Source organism: Pithys albifrons, chromosome 3 (genome assembly GCF_047495875.1).
Source record: "Pithys albifrons albifrons isolate INPA30051 chromosome 3, PitAlb_v1, whole genome shotgun sequence".
Lineage (NCBI taxonomy): Eukaryota > Metazoa > Chordata > Aves > Passeriformes > Thamnophilidae > Pithys > Pithys albifrons.
In genome coordinates this window covers 26,441,876-26,462,820 of record NC_092460.1, presented here as the reverse complement: position 1 = coordinate 26,462,820, position 20,945 = coordinate 26,441,876, and the positions used below count along the sequence as shown (strand labels likewise).

The 20,945-nt window shown below is 40.5% G+C and overlaps 1 protein-coding gene across 3 annotated transcripts in view; it reads left to right on the top strand.

The window, feature by feature from the left end:
* Positions 1–20,945, top strand: part of TBXAS1 (thromboxane A synthase 1) — a 274,193-nt gene that overhangs the window by 159,884 nt on the left and 93,364 nt on the right. For all 3 annotated transcript variants that reach the window (XM_071551088.1, XM_071551087.1, XM_071551089.1), the window contains 4 exons: positions 7,241–7,357; positions 14,575–14,663; positions 17,142–17,290; positions 19,247–19,377. In XM_071551088.1, coding sequence (XP_071407189.1) covers positions 7,241–7,357; positions 14,575–14,663; positions 17,142–17,290; positions 19,247–19,377 — 486 coding nt within the window. The remainder of the gene's footprint in view (positions 1–7,240; positions 7,358–14,574; positions 14,664–17,141; positions 17,291–19,246; positions 19,378–20,945) is intronic.

Sequence of the window (20,945 nt, the reverse complement as noted above, 5' to 3'; positions counted from 1 at the left end):
AGCCACTATGCAATATGTTTTTGAATGTCATGAATGCAGGGAGAGCTGGGCATAACTTAAAGCACCAAGCAAGTTTGAAAGAATATATCAGTTTACCAACAGGGAATTTTTAAAACTAAAACAAGGAGGCATCTTCTGCCTTCCCACTTTCATGATCCACTTACATCAGGCTTGGTAATCTCAGGGATTTTTTTTCCTGTTACTTTTTTTAACGGGAAGTGTTACATTGATCTGTTAAGTATCATGCCACTGCCACTGACTGGATGAAGTACCATATGAGCAGTTCATGGGTTTATTGGTTCCACCTGCTGGCTGCACTGGTGGTGATGACCTGTCAGTCAAGTGGAATTGAATGACTAATCTTAAAAAGAAGTTGTATTAATAATTCCTGTCTGAAGTACAGGGATACTGCCCTGTCTTCATGCTACAAACTTTCTTTCTCTTTTTCTCTCATTTCATTAAATTCAATTTAAAAATGCAACTTCCTAAACAGGGTGCCAGTGTTTAATCACAAGTGCATTTTTAGCAAGAGAAGGACAGAAACCCTCTTGGAAAATAAGAAGATGAACAAGGTAACCCAGCGATGTGCAAACACCGCTGCTTGCTCATCACTTCTGGAGCTTGCCCTGGGAGAGGAGGCCTAGAGCTGCTCCCACTGGAGCTAACACAGATAGCTGCATGGCATACATGAGAGCTGGGAGAAGGATGGCCCCTTGTACTGGGAGCGTACACCAAAAATGTCACCAGAGAGGGAAAAGGATGGGAGGGGGAGGAACCCAGAGTTAGACTTAGCTCTGGCTACCGCAAAGCCCAAGGTTCCACTTGGCCTCAGAAGAAAGCCTGGAAGAGAGAGGAGTAAATGGCTCTATTAGAGGCTGGATTTGTATCTCACTGAGCTGTTTGACTGATGGGTCGAATCAACCATATTGTCTGTGTGGGTGTGGGGGGAAGGGGCCAGGTCTGTCCACATGGTAAGACCTGCAGCCAACCTGACCCCCAAGATCAGAATGCACATGACACGGGGGCCACATGGGGGTACCTGCCAGTCAATAAGGCCTGCCTGGTAACCCACCCACACCAACCCCAGAGCCTCTGGTTGTCTGCAGCACCCCTCACTTGTGCTGGGAGGACACCCAGTGTCAGTGAACTGGATGTCCTGCCTGGGAGGAGTGGCCGCAGTAGCCAAAGTTTATGAACAGACACGCACAGAGCCTGCATCTTGCCTTGGTCTTCTGTCTCTGGACCAGCCACCATGTGGCCTTTTGACCATAGCTGTTTCTCTTTCTCCTCTCTTTCCTTCTTCTTTTTTCTTTTAATCTCTTTTCTTCCTCTTGTGGGTAACTTAAAACTGATTGAATGGTATTTAACTTAAGTTGTGGGTTGGTGTTTACTGAGTACAATGAAGATTCCCTACTCCACAGCAATGCCTACTGGCTGGTGAAACCCTAGGAAGGGTTTGGAAGCAGAACTCAGAATGCTCTTTGGAGGGAAGCAGGGAAGTCCTTTTGCTCCTAGTAGCCTGCTATCAAGTGTAATGCTTTTATGGAATCTGTTCCTTGGTTGCATGTTATTCTTGTAAACCCTTTTTCCCAAAACACCTGTTTTTTCACTAAATTATAAGAAATCTCTTAAAGAAAAATGTGTAGATTTCTCTCTGAATGTGAACTCAAGGTATCAAACAACTAAGACTCTGCAAAAGCTTTGTGTGGCAACTATTGAGGATCTCAAAGTGAATTGCCTGGTAAAGCTTGAGGCCTCTGGACCAAGGTGTAACAGGGTCTCATTAGCATGGGTCGTAGGGTTGAGGCAAGGGCTAAAGTACGGACGAGCCTGGGCATGGGATTCCAGTTACAGCTGGATATTGCAAAGCCTGCAGGGCTAGAAGAAACTTACATGAAGCCAAATGTGCTTGCTAGGTAGGACTAATGACAGAATAAGTGTTGGAGTTACTGTTAGGATTTGGGATTTTGGGTAGTCCAGAGCTTGGTTCCTTGTTTAAATCTCACCAGACTGAGTGCTGAGGTTTGACTCTGATAGAAATAAAACTTTTTTTGTTGTTTTTTTTGTTAGCACTGGGCTATGATTAAGTCTAAGATAACAAAGTTTCTGAGATTCTGTTTATTATAGAGTTTATTTTCTTGCTGTGTTTTCAAAGCCCATGGAGTAGATTAGGAGCTGGTTCTGTGGAGGTGAATGGTTTATACTGTAGGTTTCCAAGCTAGTGGGTTTTAGAGGTCTTTAAAGGTACACTTTAGGTTCTTCAAATATTCACCTATTCAGAATATTTTAAAAGTGCATGGCTGCATTAACTTTCTTCTGCTGCCTGCAAAGCTTTATCCTTCATTTTTCTACCAAAAGAATAAGCAATGGTTTCTAAGGGAACATCATGGAGCTGTTACCCTTCCTTCTGCTCCAGGCAGTCATTGCTGGCTGCCAGAGGTTCAGTCTAGCCTGCTAGTTACAAACTCAGAAAAGGAACAAATTATATATGAATCACAGAAGGCTACAGTTTTACTCCAGGATAAAACAGGGACAAGCTATTAGTGCATAAGTAGGTCCTACAGATGTCCATATTGATATGCTTGTTAGCATGGTTTTGTTGTGTATTGATTAATTGTCCCCCAGGCGTGGTCTGGGCACAGTTCAGGAGGCGAACATGTATCACCACCATAAGCAGTTTGGATACGTCCATTCTTTTTGGGAAGGGTATTTAACCTTGGGGACGGGAGTTGTTCTGTTCCACTTGGCCTCAGACCCAGAGAAGAGTCACTTGCCTGAATTATTTAGTAATAAAGAGCAAGCCAAATTGACTTGGGGATGAATAAGCCAATATCTGGGTCTGAAGGGTCAGTCTAAGGAACACCTTAATGGGGAGGCAATTCTTGCATCAACTGCAGAGATGCTGCTCATCTGCAAATGTTATTTTGTTTTCTGTTTTCAAAGTCATGATGATTTAAAGGAATTTTTTGCAAGCAAATCTCTCCAGTTTTCCTTGTTGTTGATGGCGTGTTTGTGATTGTGGGAACTCAGCAGCACTTGCAGGTACACTGCAGCAGATCACCATGCTGCCAGTAGCTTTCATGCAGCATTACTGTACCATGGTCAGAAATGGTTGATTATACAGGAGAAGGAAATGCAGAGCACTTACTGAGTATTTAGATAATGGTAAATGGAACATGAGACTGATTGCATTTGACATGAAAACAACTTCCTTAGCCACCTAAAAACCAAGATCCCACCCCTGAAAATATTACAGCTGCCTCCCATGGTAATTTTTTTTAGTGATTTTTATAGATAAGGGATTTTCAGATACATCTAGTACTTTGTCCATTCAGAGAGAAGTGACACTTCATCTTTCACTGAGATACTTCAGGCTCATTCTCATACCAAATCCATTTTCATTCCTGCTGTATGAACTTGTAACACAGGTTATACAATTAGGATGAGTGTGTTTGCAGAAATGATAAGGAAAACTTCATAAATGAAATCCACTATACAATGTCAGTCATACTGTTGCTATTCCAATAAACACAAACATGTTTTTGCATACTCAGTTTAAAGACATGGAGTAAAATAATTTATGGCCAAAATTGTCTTTTCTTCCTTGCAACATTTATGTTTATATAATACTATGCACACAAAAAATACGTTAAGGGAGCATTACTGACATAAAGTAGAGTGCTAGAAAGGCAATGCTATAGTTAGTGTTGTAGTTATAATATTACAGTTAACAGACTTTTTGTTCATAAACTGGTTCCCTCTCTGTGAGTGATCTATATACAGTCTTTATGCAATTAGGAGCATATTTTAGGGCGAATGTTTGGTTTGCAGAAGGGAATGTGCTTTTGAGGCAAATGCAGTGAGATTTATATTCCATCTGTTATTATCCGAGTGGAGCTTTGTCTTTCAAAGGAGATTTGTCTTATAGACTGCACAATTTGGGCAGTCTTCAATTTAGGAGTGGATGCAAAGTACTTTTCCAAGTGTTGCCCTATAATTTTTTTTTCCTGTATGCTATTCAAACCTTGCTTGGAAGACAAAATCAGTCATTTCCTTGTGAGAACTGTTATTCTGCTCTTCCACTGTAGTTTCTGAGTGCTTCAGAAATGTTAATGTGTCCTTAGCAGTTCTGAGGAGGTGCTGTGATACCTCCTCTTTATAAAGTAGGAGTGAAGGCTGGTGGTTGAAACATGGGCCTGAGAGTGTTTGCTAATTTGGGGGCCGCATTCAATGACCTGATTTCTTGGACTAATGCATTTCTCATGATCAAGGCACATTCCCTGTTGTTGATTTCACTGAGTGCTCAGAAGCACAGCAATCTGGGCCTCAGGGTTTGAAACTGAAGATCAGACATATAAGGAATAGTTATTTGGTGGCCAGCTGAGTAAAGATTTCGTAAATGGCTTCCCTAGCAGCACATAAGAACTAAGAAGCAGAGGCTAGCATGCAGTGCTTTCTGAAAGGATGATGCTCATTTCCATCGTCTAGAGCCTCTTTATTCTGAGTCTACTGTGCCTTTGTATGTCTGTAATAAATGAGCAAGTGCTACAGTGAGTGATGCTTTTTCTTGCTGTGCACTTCTGATCCTTGGGAAAAATACCTACTGACAAGTTAGAAAACAGATTGTTTATTTAAAGAGGATACTCAGAGAGGACAGTCCTACTGCTTCAACTTTGGCAGCCTGTCCCAAGTTTTCCTTGTTATTGCACAAAATAGTATATAGTCTATGTATACATTAAAAAAGTACCCATATTTTGTCTTACAGGAATCATCTGATGACAGTACCTAAGTCAGTCTCTTCCTTCAGTTTAACATCCTGCTATGTACTTTTCTATTTGAAACCCACTCATCTTTACTCAAAAGTGGTCTGTAGTGTCAGCTCAGTGACATTAGTTTACTACACTGGATAGTGTTGCTGAGAATGTAAAGCTATCCCATTAGCCTGTTTGCAGTATAAAATAGGCTTCTGCATTTTCCAAGCTTATGCAGCATAGTAAGAACCTGGCAAGTGTAAAGGAAAAAGGTGTTAAGGAGAGCTGGCAGCTCCTTAAAGAAACAATATTAAGTGCAAACTCTTCTAATAGGAAGAAAAGTTAAGGAAGTGCAGTAGAAGACCAGCGTAGCTAAATTGCCAGCTCTTCATGGCTCCTGAAGAGAAGTTGTCGTTTCAGAGTGGAAAGTAGGTCAGATTTCCAAGAAGGAGGATAAAAAAAAAGCATGTAGTGACAACAAAATCAGAAGTATTGAGACACAAAATTATATTAAAGTATAGAGGTTTGTAACAGGTGGTAAGAGTTCATTTTTCAGTATATTAGTAATGAAAGAAAGACAGAAAGGAAAGGTTAGAGGATGAAAAGAATCACCGATGGCATTGGGAAGGCCAAAGCATCTTTGGTTTGTTTGGATCTTCCCAGTGAAGTAGATACTGTTGCTACTGATAACATGGGGAACTGTACTGCACTGCAGTATCCAGAGGATCTCACAAGCACAAATGAGTGTCTGTACATCCTGGTAACTAGAGAAGGGTACACCTCCCACCCACACCCATCAGTCTCAGGACAGTTTGTCTGGAGGACATCGCTGTACAATGCCTGAAATACTGACTGAAGATGACTTGAAAAGTGTTTGAGAACAGTCCACCATTGGAAGGAAAGGGAGGAGTCCTGAAGTGCCTTCTTTCCAAGGACTCTTCTGAACTTTTGTTAATGAGTTGTGTAGAAAGTTGGTAAGGATAAAAGAAGTTATGAAAGAAAGGACCAAAATTCAAAGTGGTCTTGATCAGTGGGAGAAGTAGTCATAAAAAGAATGGTCACAGTGCAACAAGTACATATTTTATATGTGACTCTTGGGAGTAACCAGCTTGAATGATAAAGGCTGGGGAGTAACTTCCTAGGGAGTAATTATTTGGAAAACAGTCTGAGAGTTGCAGGGAACCAAACGGGTACATTTTCATGCTGTGGTACGTAATATTCCAGGGTGAATAGAGAGAAATATAGCTTGCAGAATGTATGAGATTAAAAAAAAAAATCCTTCCTTGCCTGGAGTACCATGTCAGGTCATAGGGACTGTACCTTGAGAAAGAAGTAAATCAGCAAGACTATGTAAAGGCACAGCAACAACACTGAACACTGAAGTCCCAGGTAACATGACTGATAAGTGTGTATTGAGTGCATTGTTATTATATGGGGTAGATGGCATTAATATGTTTAGTGGGTATTATAACTTTCTGTATATAGAGACTCTGTGTAGCTGGGGAGAATAATCTGGGTTCCATGCCTGTGACAGCACAAAGACTAAAGACCGTATGTTCCAGTTAAAGAGATTGTGCAACTACACCAAAAGTAGTCCAGCACTGGAAGAGTTTGAGTGAGAAGGCTGTTGAATCTCCATAAGGCCTTCAGGAACAATTAGGAAACATCTTCTGATAATAATGTAAGTTGTAGTAGAGTAGGTTCTGCTGTGGGCTGGACATCTCCTGATGCTTCTTCCAAGCAGAAGTGTGTTGTTTTCTGACATACTTTATATTTCATCTTTTATATCTTTTTACTCCTTGGGGAATATCACTGTTCTCTGGATAAGAATTTCTTAAATGGTGTGAGAGATTAAAATTTAGCAAATCTGTAGTAGTTATCCTGGTACAGAACTTCATGGGATGGTGTTTTAAGCTATTATATTTGACCAGCTGCTGCAACTGTAAGAGTCACTTCTTAATGAGAGTGTTCCTTATAGACAGAGTAACGACTAGGACTTGCTTTCTAATCAACATATTTTTTGAAGACTTTTAAAATGCATATAACAGTCTGACATACCAGCTGTCACCAGAAATCATGTCCCCCACCAACACCCGCATGTGGTGCGTTGGCACTCATGTCACACAGAGAGGGAGTGTTGACAAGTCCTCTTGCTAGTCAGTCACCTTAGGAAGGGAGGAAAGAAGCCAGGGTTCAGTGAAGGCAATCTCAGGAGAACACTATGAACATCAAACCCGGAACAGTCTGAGCAAGGAGTTACTGGGCTGGCCCAGGGCTTATACAAGCCCAAGAGCAAATGAGTGTAGCAAAAGAGAATTTTTCTCCAGCATAATCTATGTTTAGCTTTGATGTTTGAGACTGATTCGAACCTTTCTTTTTGTGGGACAGCAGTGAAATGCCATTCATGGCCAATCTTTCCAAGTTCCAGAGTCTTGAATAGCTATAGTTGCATTTGTGTTAAAACTGAATTATATTTTCTTTTGACTTAGAAGCCGAAACTGATTTCCAAGCCAATGCTTGATAGCATCCTTTGTCTTTGTGATGACAGATGGAAGTATGTGCGGAGCCTCCTGACCCCAGCCTTCAGTGATACCAAACTGAAAGAGGTAAGGCATAGACTGTTCTGCTTTCATAATTTAGAAGACTTATGCAGGCATCTGCTTCATGTAGGTCCACATTAAGGTTAGGTGAAACCTGCTACTTTGTGCCAGTTTATTTAGAGCTGAAGAGTACATTCAGTAGAACACATGTATAGCATGGTCCTGGTCACAGACCAGTGAAAATCAGAATAGCTCAGAATCAGAATAGCTGAGGATATGATCCTCTGTCTTCCTCTACAGGTATCAGTTTGTCCATGAAAGCATAGCATACTCAAGAAGGATCCTAACACCTTCCTCTTTCCTGCCCTGTTAGGAGTAAGCTAAAGTACAGGAAAGGTTATTGCTCCCAGTTGGAACATAGCTTTTCATGATGTGCAGAGTCAGCAACTCTAACCTTAACACAGGAACTGCTGTCAATCTATTTTCATTTCTCCATCTCCTTTCCTTCCCCTCCTCCTTTTATTCTTTAATCCTTTCATATAATAAAATAAGTCACTGGAACAGAATGTCATTGCCAGATAAATACCTCTGACTGAAAATAAATGTCTCCATGCTGACCTGCTGCTAATTTCTTATAAATGCATCAGCATTTGCTCAGCCATGGGAACCCATTACCTGGTAACAAAGTCCTGTTCCAGTGACATGCTATCTCTTAATTAAATGCAGATAAATGATTGACTGGCTAAAGTCTTCTTTCAAGGGAAAAAATCCCAACTAGCTCCACCAAAAAAAAAAAAATTACCGCTTCCTTTATATATTTTATTCTGAAAGGGTATCATGCCTCACTCCAGTGCCCAGTCCTGGGTTGTAAAATTTTCCACTGGGCAGACACTTGTGTTGTTTTGACATGCCGCTGTCGAAATCCACAGTAACATCTAAATGTGTCTGCCTCTCCCAGCTCTATAGACAGTGGTTGCTTAGCAACGCCGGCTGTCACCTCCTTATTATGGTAAATTCTAATTGGCCACGAGCCTGGTGGAGATGCTGATTAATCACGACTGACAATGCCATTGGTTATGTGCTCCGACGTTTGCTCTGTCACTGACTCCATCACGAAATTTTAGCAAGGCAAGGGTGTTTAAATATGCAAGCAATTAGTTGCACATGGGAGAGGAGAGTTTTGCATTTTCCTAGTGGAAATTAATCTGCCTTACTGCAGGTCATCAGCTCTTTGCTGGTGGACTAACAAAAGATAATGCTGCTCTCACCTCAATTTGTGGAGAGCAACCTCTGCCGGCACCAGATGGGCAGGCTTGGCTGAGAAGCATGGCGAGGGCAAGCGAGTGGAGCCTCGGGTGTCCTGCTTGGGGCTGGGCACACAAGGGGTTGCAGGGTCTGACCTATCAAACCAGGCTGGGAGAAGTCATGGCACTCCCTTTGCACTGCTTGGTGGTACAGATGAAATGAAGGACTAGTGGTAGGGGTAAAATTGAGGGCTGGCCAGTGCCTGGAAACCACCTCGCATGCAAAGACTGAGATCTTTATTTTTAGCCTTGTAATCACCTTTCTCATGCTGTCTCTTCAAAGCTCTGTGGAGGGGGTATGACTGTGTATGGGCTAAGGGTGACATGGACATGGTCACTTTCTTCTCCCATTTTACAGCAAGTGGAAAAAAGAGCAATAGGGTAGGTCTATCTGAAAAGCTCAGCTTTGTTCCTATGTCCCATGCCTTCACCAGAAGTCTGTCCATCCCTACACAGAGAGACACTTGCAGTAAGCCCATGAGATTAAGAACTGCTGTTGAATGGATATGCTCCTCAGCCTTGCATTTCATTTTCTACCAAATACATTAACAATCCTGGGATTTGAAGTTAATGCAACTTAAGTCCTTGCCCATGTGCTTTTCTCGCTGTTGCTTAATTTAGAAGCCATATCAACACTTCTCAACAGAAGTCAGTGCTCATTAATTATGATCTCACTTTTAATGCTCCCATATTTGGTACTCTTTCAGAACCTTTACAGCAGCATGGAAATAAAATACCATGTTCTAGTATTGTCCATACTAAAGAGTGTTTAGACTTATGTAGAAAACATCCTGTTTATAATAAATCCTTCCTCTGTACTTCAAAGGAGTTCCAAACAAGCTAATTTTGGTATTCATTTATTGCATAAGAACCTAGATATGTTATTTTATATATATTTATAAGTACTTCTAGGCATGTTCCTTACTTCTTCTCCCAAGACATTGATTCCTTTGCCACAGAGGTCCAAGCTCTGACAAAATCCCATACCAGAGTTTTCTGCTCTGTTCCCCCTGGATGTCTGTCTTGCCTTCGTTCCTCTATGCAAACTCCCAGCGATGCTAGAGAGACTGCAGACCTCCTGAGTGGTTCCTCTTGAGTGCTACAGCCCCTAGTACCACTCCAAACATGGACTTGTCTGTCTCAATGCTTTGAGAGAACTAAGAGCTATTAGCCTGTGACAGAGCAATAAATGTTAACAACTCCTTCTGCTCCCCATAGCAATCACTTCAGACAAAAGATGCACTGAAAGCCAGAAACAGGAGTGTAGGTTCCTGATATCTCCATTTCAGAAACACAAGAAAGGACAGTTTCAGGGCTAACAGGAGTAAGGGGGTCATCCCCTTCGGCCTGGCTGCTGGAGGACAAGACCCAAGACAGAGCCATTGTATGTTGTTAAGATTTGACATATGGTGCTCCACAGAGGCACCTGGCTGCTGTGGTTGTGGGCAGAGGCATACTTTGCACTTACCACTGCACAGAAGGTAGTGTAATGTCACTGAGAATTTCACTGAGCTTGAGGAGTTTCCCCTTACTTTGGCAAAAATCTCCAACAGCCAGTCACACACGATGAAATTCCAGAAATTCTGAATTTTTCAAAATGACAGGAAATTAACTGAAACTAGCCAATGTAGTGATTGCTGTGTGTATGCAGAGAGTTGCTTTTGTAACATCGTTCAAGAGTTTCTGGCATCTTCTCTAGCTTTTGCTTTCTCTTTTCTCAGTTTCTCTCTAAAAGCCATTTACTGTTTCACTGTTGCTTTTATGGATTTCTGTATGTTGGGTGTTCTCCCTTTTTAATTTTCTTTTTCCAACGAGCATGTAAATATTAGTAAAGCAGCCCACCACAAGTGAAGGAAGTGCTGACTCCAGATAACGTTAAATACAAGTACTATAGTGGTGGTGAGCACAGCACAAAGCAATAGACTTCTAAGCTTGATCCTGCAGTAGAGATTTGGTAGCATCCCACATGACATGCCACTGGGGTTGGTAGCAGATCTGATAATAAGTTCTTTTCAGTAAGATCCCTGAATGAACCTCATAGCGCCATTGTTATGGGAGTGCTAAGAATGAAAAATGAGAGACAGGAGGCAGGAGACCCAAGAAATTTCACTTCTAGCTCTGCCATATACTGCCTGTGGGTGATCTGACAGAAACTACTTAAATTCTCTGCAGATGAAACAACTTTTATGTTTTAAATGGGAATAATACCAATCACTGAAAGTTGATCCAATATGTAATTCTTGAGGAACTGGTGAATACCTGAAGGCTCTTAAGTAAAGAAGAATTTCCCAGTGTTCCTGTCATGCTCTCCTCAGCTATTATGTATTGAAACAGGCTGACATGTTAGTGATCTTACCATACCAATCTTGATTCCCTATTTAGTCTTTCTTATTTTGTTCCTCTTCTTTTTGCTGTGGTGCCTGTGATGATCCTGCAGTTCTGGACCCCTTGTCAGACTTGATAAATAGCTTTGCTCTCTTTTACAGCCAACACCAGCAGAAAACCTATTGATTTTTATTTATTCTGATGGTGCTGCAGTAGTCTTGTCATCTCCTATCAGTACTGGGAATCCTCTTCTCCATTAACAAACCATTAAAACAAAACAGAACACAAAAATTAGAGAAGAGAGCACAGCATAATGTAGCATTGTCCTAAATAGCCTGTGGAGTTTGTGTTGAGGCATTTCTTTCAAAGGAAGGGAGTCACAAAGCAGAACTTAGGATAACATGGCACAACAGTGCATGAAAATCCTCTAGTGTCACTCTCGGGCATCTAGATCTTTCATGTCCCACTAGGACATAAGATCTCACAGTCGAACCATTAAGATTTCCTTGGTTTGCTCTTAGTCCATTTGTGCACATTGATCAAAGGCATTTTGGAAGGGTCGCTGGAAATTGTTGTTGTTGCTGGGCAAAGCCAGTGTGCTCACCTAAGGCAGATCAAATAATTAATGTAAAAACTGATATATGAAATATCCTGGAGCCACAGGTCAATGTCTGCTTGAGTTGCTTATTTTGGTAAGCTGTGCCCAGGACTAGCAAGGCCTCACTGTCAGATGATGGAAACAAATCCTCTCACAAGACATCTTCCTGACACTGTGCTCTTTTCCTGGGTTTATTCAGGGACTTGAAATCTGGAACAGAAGCAATTCTTGTGTTAGGGACATATTCTTTTTCCTTCTCCTTCTTATATATTTCATAACATTTGTGGGACAAGAGGCCCAATACGACTTCTCTGTGCTGTATGTGAACAGTAAAGTCTTCAGTGTGACTGTCTACAGTGAATGTGATCCAGACTTCTACTTTTTAGTTTTGAGTGCTAATAATAAGGGAAATAATAATGGTAATGAATAGTGAAGGCCACATCTAACTAGAGGAATGTGACTCCAATGCCTTTGAACAGTGCAAACATCCACATGCATGGTGCATACACAGAATCAGAAGCTAATTGTTCTTATGTGCCAAATGGCATATTGGCAGGATTTATACAGCAAAGCCCCTGGCATCATGAAAACCCTAATCCCGAATGCTCTTCTTTGGCAAAAAGAAAGAAATTTGGGCTCTGGGCTACTCTTGCTATTAGATAACTGGCAGATCAAATATTTACAGGGACCATATTTTTTGTGTTTTCCTTCGTCCTGTTACTCTCAGCCAATCTGAATGCAGAGCAGCTGGAGTTTGTTTACGCACCAAGAACTGAATCTCAGGCAGGTTATGCAGGTTTTACATTGGCAAATGAGAATGTGTAGGAAGTCACTGACACCAAGGCAGTGTAGAGCAAAGTGTCTGTTTCTGTGCTGGTTTGCAAAGTTTGGTATATTTGCCCTCCCACAACACTACTTTATTTTTCTTGACAATTGGACAAAGAGTTTGAGGTGTTAAGGGGCTTGAGAATGTTTCAGTCTGTGGTCTTTGTAGTTGGCAATCTTGGACTAATTTATGTGCCCCAGGGGAATAAAAACCCAAATGCAACCTAGGATTCCTGAGTAGATATGCCCTCATCTTTCATATACAAATAATTGTCTCATTGACATGACTGTGTCCTACTATGCTAACAATAAATCAAATCTATGTGTCTCACTCCCTGGCTAGATTTACTAAGAAAAATACCTTATGGATAGAAATGAATTGCAATGGTAGTTTGAAAGGCTGGTGGAATGAGGAAAGTGCAGAGGTGTTGTGGGATGCCCTGGCCAGACATGCCCCTGACATCTCTGCCAGCTGTTGAAAAGCAATGGCAACCAGCTGGGTGGTTGCAGATCTGGTGATGTGATGAAGAATAAAAGAGAAAATAAGGCAATAAAAGGAACATCTGAAATTATCACCATCTGTTTAGGAGTTTTACCTGTTAAAATATGGGGTTTTATGTTGTTCTCCTTGACTAGTTCACTTGATTGGAGGGGCTGGACCCAGAGATTATAAAGTATTTCACCTTGGTTCAGTCTGTTGAACAGAAATGTGTTCATTTTGTTGAACCTTTTGAGAAGAAACTCAGTGCAAGAGAACTTCTTTGGAAAGCCAAAACGGAAAGAAAACTGTCACAGAACATGGTGTGCTCCTCCAAAACACATAACAGCCACTTTTATCAAATACTAACCTGCCATCAGAATTGTCTTGTGAGACTGTGGCAAAGCCCAAATCAACCTGGTTTTGAAATGAAATTTCTCCTGTGTAGTTATGGGACCTTGAGAGCAGCTACACACATTCTTGACTCAGACTTCTGCCTTTGGAAAACATATTGAATGCTCCTGCGTTGGCCTTTTGACTGTGTATAGTCTTGCCCATGTGTTAGGATGGCAGTGTGCCTGTGCACAAAGTGTTATGCCAGTTTCACAGAGGTAGAAGTGCCAAGCAAAATGGACTTGGCTGGGCAGGCTGCGCAGCTCTCAGAGTGCAGGGAGGCTGCAGTAAGTCTTTTTTGGTAACAAGAATGTCAGAGGAGTAGGACAAGTCTGTTCTCATGTTTGTTGACATCCGTATGCTGAAGGAGGTTGTTCAGGAAGGGAAGGCAGGTTTCTTTGTGTATGTTGCTGGTGCTTGGCATAATGGTTGAGTTGAGACTGTGGTATTAAGTTACAGGCTGGGTAAGGAGAAAAAGCCATAGGACATAATTTCTTTAGGTTCATGGCTGGATTGCTGCTATACCCTTCCTCTGCCCTTTTAGTTGGTGTAATCAAGGAAGTGTCTGTTACCTTTCATATGTAAAAAGTTAAAGAGAAAGAAAGAGAGATTTTAGTGAGGTCTTCATGGTTGCCTGTGTTTTAGTTTTCCTGAAGTCCTAGAGAGGAGACTGTTGCACTGATAGCTACAGCCAGGCTATTGGTATGTCTGCCCAACCATCACATATCAGTGAGTGGAAAGAATGATTAGTTGAATAAATTCATGTTAATGCTCCTTTCATGACATCACTACTCCAGAAAATCCTTTCCTTAGGTAGCAATAATAGTTTGCCCTCAGCAGCCTGTAGTGGTACACAGGGTGATTTTCTAATGTACACATTTAATCTGTCAAACCAACAGACAACAGGATGGAAGTGCTGGGCCTCTGATACCAATAGCTTTACAGGACTTTGAAACTTTGGAAAGTATTATGTTTTCTGCCCTGGAGCATACGTAACCTAAATGTAATGTCCTCTAAATATAGGTAATGATAAATCATTAGTTGGAATAGGGAATGATTGAAAAGAGAGGGTGATGTTTTTGCTTGATAGGTTTTGGTGTATGTAGCCACAAGTGGGCAAAAAACCATAGGTCAGGTAAGTGACAGAACCTCTTGTATTTAGGCCCAGAGGTGGAGAAGGTCGTCCCTGCAATGTATAGGTTTATTTTTAGCAGGCAGAGCCAACATTTCATCTTACCTGCATGTAAGTTCTTAACCATATCTGCAGAGGAACCTGAGCACTCCAATTTTAAATAATTATTTTTATTATTTTTTCCTCAATATTTTCATGTTTTTCACAATTCAATGTGTTCCTTTCTAGATGATACCACTACTAAACCAGGCCTGTGACGTCCTGCTGTGTAACTTGAAAGTCTATGCGGATTCTGGCAATGCTTTTGATATCCAGAGGTATGTTCTACATGCCAAAAATTAGTAGCAGATTTAAAAAAGGAAAAAAAAAGTCAGCAGCAGTTATTCAAAATATGCACTTACTGTATAAAAGATTTTTTTCCTTCCTTACTTTTGAAAGCGGAGATCATAGTTTAATAGAGAATGTCTGATAAATTCCTTTTCTTCCTGGGGACAGACATTGCATTTTTGAAAAGTAATTTTGGTAAAGCATCTAATGTATTTCTAGCTGTTGTTTAATGAAGTTTTAACAGCTGGAAGCAGAAAGGAGGGCTGCGTCAATCCCTGTCCAGTCTGTTCTCTACAGTCTGCTAATAATGTACAAATATAAACATTGATCTAGTATCAAATATCTCTGGTTCATCACTCTTTATCTTATATGAGGTTATATCTTATCTTATATGAGGTTTTTTGAGCACTTAATCATTCTTACCACATTCTTCATAGCCCCCTCTCTTGGCACGCTAGCCTTTTGTGAAACAATGGGATCCGTACTCCAGATGAGAATGCACCACTGCTTTATAAAATGACATTTTAATATTTTCCATATTGTGTCTTCTCTCATTTGTTATACATTTAATATCCTATTATCTTTTGTTGCTCTTTCATCAGAGGTCTTCACTGAACTGTTCACAGTGCTGTCTTCTCTGAGTAAATCCATTTCCTCTAGGACCCTGTGCAGCATATGAGTAGTTCAAATGCATTCTTTCTAATAAGCACTATTTCTGTGTACGCTTCATTTGCTGGGTTGGTCAGCAACCTCTGAAGTTCTTCATGATTTTTCCCAAACTGAAGCAGCAAAAATAATACTGTTTCATCTGAAGAAATGGATATTTAGGCATAATTCATTAATCTCTTTTCAAGTACAGGTATATGTGCACATGGAAGTGTATGCGTGTGCACGGAGATCTCTTTATTAAACACCTGAAGAGATGCTATGGAACCTCAAAGTACATTACACTAGCTTAGTGTTCTGATGAAGACTGACCTTTTCAGTCCTTCCAGACTTTTCTCTTTTTTCCATTTACCTTTTGTCTTTTCCTGGTCTTTTAGCTATTGATCTATCATAGGGTTTCACCTCTCAAGAGACACTTTGGTAAAGAACTTTTGAGAGTGTAAATGAGTGATGTTGACCATCTCAGAACATGATCTTCCAGTTGTTTTACCATACTACAATTTCAGCAGGTTTGACATTTATAAATGTGATTATCATTCCCCTGCAGTTTCACAGAATTGCCTTGGGAGCTGTTTTTTGGATGTAAATACCCTATCTGTAACCTCCTGTGATCTTGTACATTAGTCGTCTTCAGCCATTTTGTGTTTTGCCAACAAGTTAAAGATTAGTTTTTAAGGTTTTTTTTCAGTACCTTGGAGAGATAGATGATTGAGTGCCTATGAAGTTATTGTTTTATAACAATGGCCTCTCTTTTAACATTTCAGCTTCCAGTAATGCTTTCTTGTTTTTTCTTTGTGTGTGTGTTTATAAGAGTTGGAAACCCAAAGAAGTTACTTAGCTTTGCTGTATTGTTGTAATCTTTCAGATCCGATCTGGTGTCATCATAATGAGAGTGCCCAAAGATCATAGTTTAGAAATATTCCTTCACATTGTACACAGGATATAATGGGCCTGACTCTTGACCTTCTCTTTATATATGCTCACTCAGGTTAAAACACCAGAGATTGATATTAGCCTTTCATAAGGGATCATAGAAGAACAGTCACTGCAGACTTGATGACTGATCAGAAGAAGCAAATTTCAAGGATATTTTATCTTCTCAGGCCGCTTATCTCAAAACTAAACAGAGCTGCTGAAACCCAGTAGAAAAGTAAAGATGGCAACTGGATAGATAGTCAGATGTGCAGGGAGAGATACAATGACTTCTGAAGTTTCTAGGTTATGGTCCACATCATTTGTAATTCTCAAAGCACTGTCTGCTCTCTGCAGAGATACACATTTCACATAGTGTCAGTTCCTCTTCGTTTTGTCCGCAGATTTACATTACAAAGGAGGTATCAAGAAGAAGAAGGAAATCCTTAAGCACTGTAACTTTACTTAAGCACCTCTTGTCTCTTAGAGTTTAGACTGGACTGGTAATAGACATGCTTTTTGCAGTTCAAAATGAGAAAGGAGTAATCTTGTTTATTAGGATGCACACTAAGAAAATGCCTATGAATCTCTGATGTGTTGCCTTTGATTTCTAGGTAATAACAAATTTAATTGTTTCTTTCTAATAATTTTTAATGGGATTATCGAGCTAAATGAAAATATGTTCACTTTATAAATGGAGAGAAGGTGATCATTATTAAGCATCAGTATTTGTCAGAATGATGGAAATATCTCTTGTTGGCAAAGCTCAAATCGAAAAGCAAAAAGAAACTCAGTGGCAAAAGTTAATGCTCTGTGATGTTTATAGAAACATGATGTTAATGGATAGGTGATTTGTAGATAACGATTTATCATTCTTCAATTTAATGCAGGTGTTACAACTGCTTTACCTTGGATGTTGTTGGTAGCGTAGCTTTTGCTACTGAGGTGGATTCCCAGAAGAATCCTGATGACCCCTTTGTTAAGAATTGCAGAACATTCTTTGAAATATCTTTGTTTCAACCTCTCCTCATTCTAATCCGTGAGTATAGTCTACATTTGTCTACTTCCTTATGGTAATTTCCTAAAAGTCATTTTCAAATGGCAAAACATACGGAAGCCAGAGCAGGAAGATTTAGAGCTGACTTTATTTCAGAGGTGTTCAGAATGCAACCTACAGGCCTAATATACCCCCGAGATTTCCACCATATGCTCTGCAGCTCTTGTCACCAGTAATGAAACTTACTCCAGAAATTGAGTCTGGGAATGCAAAGCTCCAGGTTCATCTGAGAGGAAAGTTTCTAGGATCCTGCTGTTTCTACAATATTTGTGCATTTCTCATTAAAACAGAGTAACTGCCCTTCAGAACCTAAGTGTAAAGTTTTTATGCACTTTGTTTGCTTGGTAGAGATTGAAACCCCAGCTATTAACATTAACAACCCACTAAAGAAAAGAGGTGGAGGAGCATAAGCAGATAGTGTAAGTCCTCCCAATTATATTTTGAGTAGCAGCACCAGCCTGGTTGATGGCTATAAAGGATAAAGCTAACAGATGTCATGAAGAGAATGCATTTATTTTCAGATGAATAGATAAACGATGCAAGAGTGGAGTATAAAGCCATTTAGTTCTGGGGCATGGAAGCTGAGGTGTGTTATTTCAAGGGCATTAAGAATTGTAGCTGAGGAAGCCACAGCATAGTCAATGCTATTGATGTTCTGTCATCTTGGTATATAGACTTGCACATAGCAGTCAGGTGGCACCGTGGCAAAGTTTCCTGTGCCCATCTGATCCTGCCGGCATTACAGATTGCACCTCTACTCACAATACATGAACTGTTTCCTTTTGGAGTTGTGTATCCAAATTGCCCTGGGATTAATGTTTAATCTGATGGTGAAGTGTGATTTGGGACCAATATCTAAGGGACAGAAAAATGCCCCTATATGTCTAAGACCATGTTCTTCATTAAAGAAAGTTTCTATAGGGCTTGAGGTTGGATTCCTTGGTCCATCTCTTCCTGCTGTTTCATTATGGTCTGAATTTCCTCACTGTATTGCCCTGTTGCCAGGACAGGGTTTTTCCAATGACTGATTTGTTAGTCTTAAATTGTTCATAAATTAATGAGGGGTTTATTAGGATGCAAGACGTCACTAATATTTCTAGTTCCTTACTGTGAAGGCCATGGACTGGAGACCATCCTTGTGATAACATCCCTCTTCCAGAATCTATGGCTAGTTTAGAGGAATAAAATAGAACCACAGAATAATCTGGGTTAGAATGGACTTTTAAAAGTCATTTAGTCCAACCCCCTGCAATGAGCAGGTATGTCTTCAACTAGATCAGGGTGCTCAGAGCCCTGTCCATCCTGACCTTGAATCCTTTCAGGGATGAGGCATCCACCACGTCTCTGGGCAATCTATTCCGGTGTTTTCCATCCTTCATTGTAAAAAACACCTTCCTTATATCTAATCTAAATTGACTCTCTTTTAGTTTAAAACCAGTAGTCCTTGTCCTATTGCAAGAGGCCTTGGTAAAGAGTTTGTCCCCATCCTTCTTATAGGCTCCCTATTACTGGAAAACTGTAAATTAGAATGAGGACTACACAGTTATACAGATTGGTGCTGTAAGCTGCTAGGCTACAAGAACCTGCACCTTCCCTAGGTAATTGTTTGGGTAGGCAGGAGAAATAATGCTCCCCTTTGTTGTGGTGGCTCTGTGGCATCATAAAGCTGAACCAAAATCCTGAAACATTGCAGAAACAAACTTGTAAGGCATCTGTGTGGCAGGAGAGTCCTGGCCAGCAGGGCATTTCTAAAAGGAAATCCTTTACCAGCCTGTGGGATTAGAATAAAAAGGGAGAGGGAAAGAGGGAAAAATGGGTTTCACAAAAGGAACACATCTCGCTTGATAAGTTTTATATTAATGAAAGGAGCAGAGGGGGAAGAGTATTATATGCCTTCACAGCCTGAATCAATGTTTTCTTCTTTAAAATCTCTTACAGTTTCTTTCCCATTTATAATGATCCCATTGCTACGCATTTTTCCAAACAAGAAACAAAAGGAACTGAATGGATTTTTTATCCAAACCATAAAAAATGCAATTGCCTACAGACACCAGCAAGATGCAGCTGAGGTAAGGCTATTCTGTGATAAATATGTGGGTAAGCAAATGCTTTGAGGAAAAACTGGAAGTGGCATAAGCCTCAGTTTAAAAAGCAAACTCAGTCTGTTTGAGCAGTCAAAGTATTTTACTGAAAGTTTTATTAACTTTTAGCTTTATGTACCATCAGGCAGGCTTGGTGTTGACATAGAATCGTTAATACACTACAAGATTGCTTCTCTTAGTATTTCTGTTCAAGTCATCATCATCATGGCTAGGTTTCATGAACGAAGATTTGCAAAGGGCTTTCCCCATGTGGGTGTGTCCTTCCTTTGGGTCTGTGCAGTGGATTTTTTAGGTGAGGCACAGCGTGCACAGAACTGGCCCCACCGTTTAACTCCTCAGGTTCATCTGCCACGGCCGAGCAAGCTTGGACAGTGACAGTGAAGTCCTCAGGACTAGAGTCTACAGCCCTCGGTATTCCTAGGAGGTCTCCCATCCAAGTACTAACCAGGGCTGACCCTGGTTAGCTCCCCAGACCTGATGGGATTGGGGGTCAGAGTGGCATTTTACTGCCTTCTGTTCAAGTAAGGGTGCAGAAAATTTTACATCTGGGATGACTTTTCAACCCAGTTTCTAGACCCAGAAGGAAGGATTCACCTTGTACAATTTCTTCTCATCTTGAAGTCAGGTGTCTTGTCTGTACTACTTTTCCTTAAGGACCAGAGAAAAAGAAGCCCCCACTGAGTGTTTCAATGCAGTTCTTACCTAGGGGCTGAGACAGAATTTATACAGTACTATGACAGTTCCTACTGCTGAACATGGAAAGAACCTGAATGTCTGGTTAAAGCAGTCAGTTGACATAGAGATGGCTAAAAAAAAAGGTAGTAAATACCACCTGAAATACGAAAATAAATGGGTATGCATTGTTAGCAAATAATTTGTTACTTCTTTTGTTTGGTCCTAAGGCAGTCTGAGGGGGTTTTTGTTTGTTTTTTAATCACTGCTGTTTTATGAAGTATCTGAAGGTACATGCATTTTTGTGAAAGTCTCTCTGTTTTTTGTATAAGAAGCATTTGGAATGTAGGCCTGTGTTTCAGTTCTATGTTACAAAAGTTCTTCAGGTCTGCTTGTCTTTTTGGACCATTCTTTACTGCAGACTGCACACAGTATCCCTAAAAATAAGTTAACTGATTAATTATGGATGTGTAGTGAGAAAGAAAGAACACTGTTTTGCAGGTGGCTGAGACAAATTTTTGCATAACAATTGAGATGAAACACACTACAACATACATATTAAAGAAGTTGTTAATATTGAAGTATAAGAGAAATTTCTTACCACTTTGAGATGAAGAGCAATGCTGATGGGGTAACAGCACAGGTGAGACTGGATCCTCTCAACTTTTTATCACAGCTTGGCCCCAGCTATTACCTTTGCAGATAAAATGAATTTTAGTTTATCCTAGATTACCTCCAGGACACATTTAAAAAAAAAATTGATACTCAAAGGTATTGCTGCTCTTTGCTGTGTTGCATGTTCTGCTCTTCAACTTTTTCTGCGCTGAAGTCTCACTTCTGTGTTTGTTGCACTTTGTCACGAC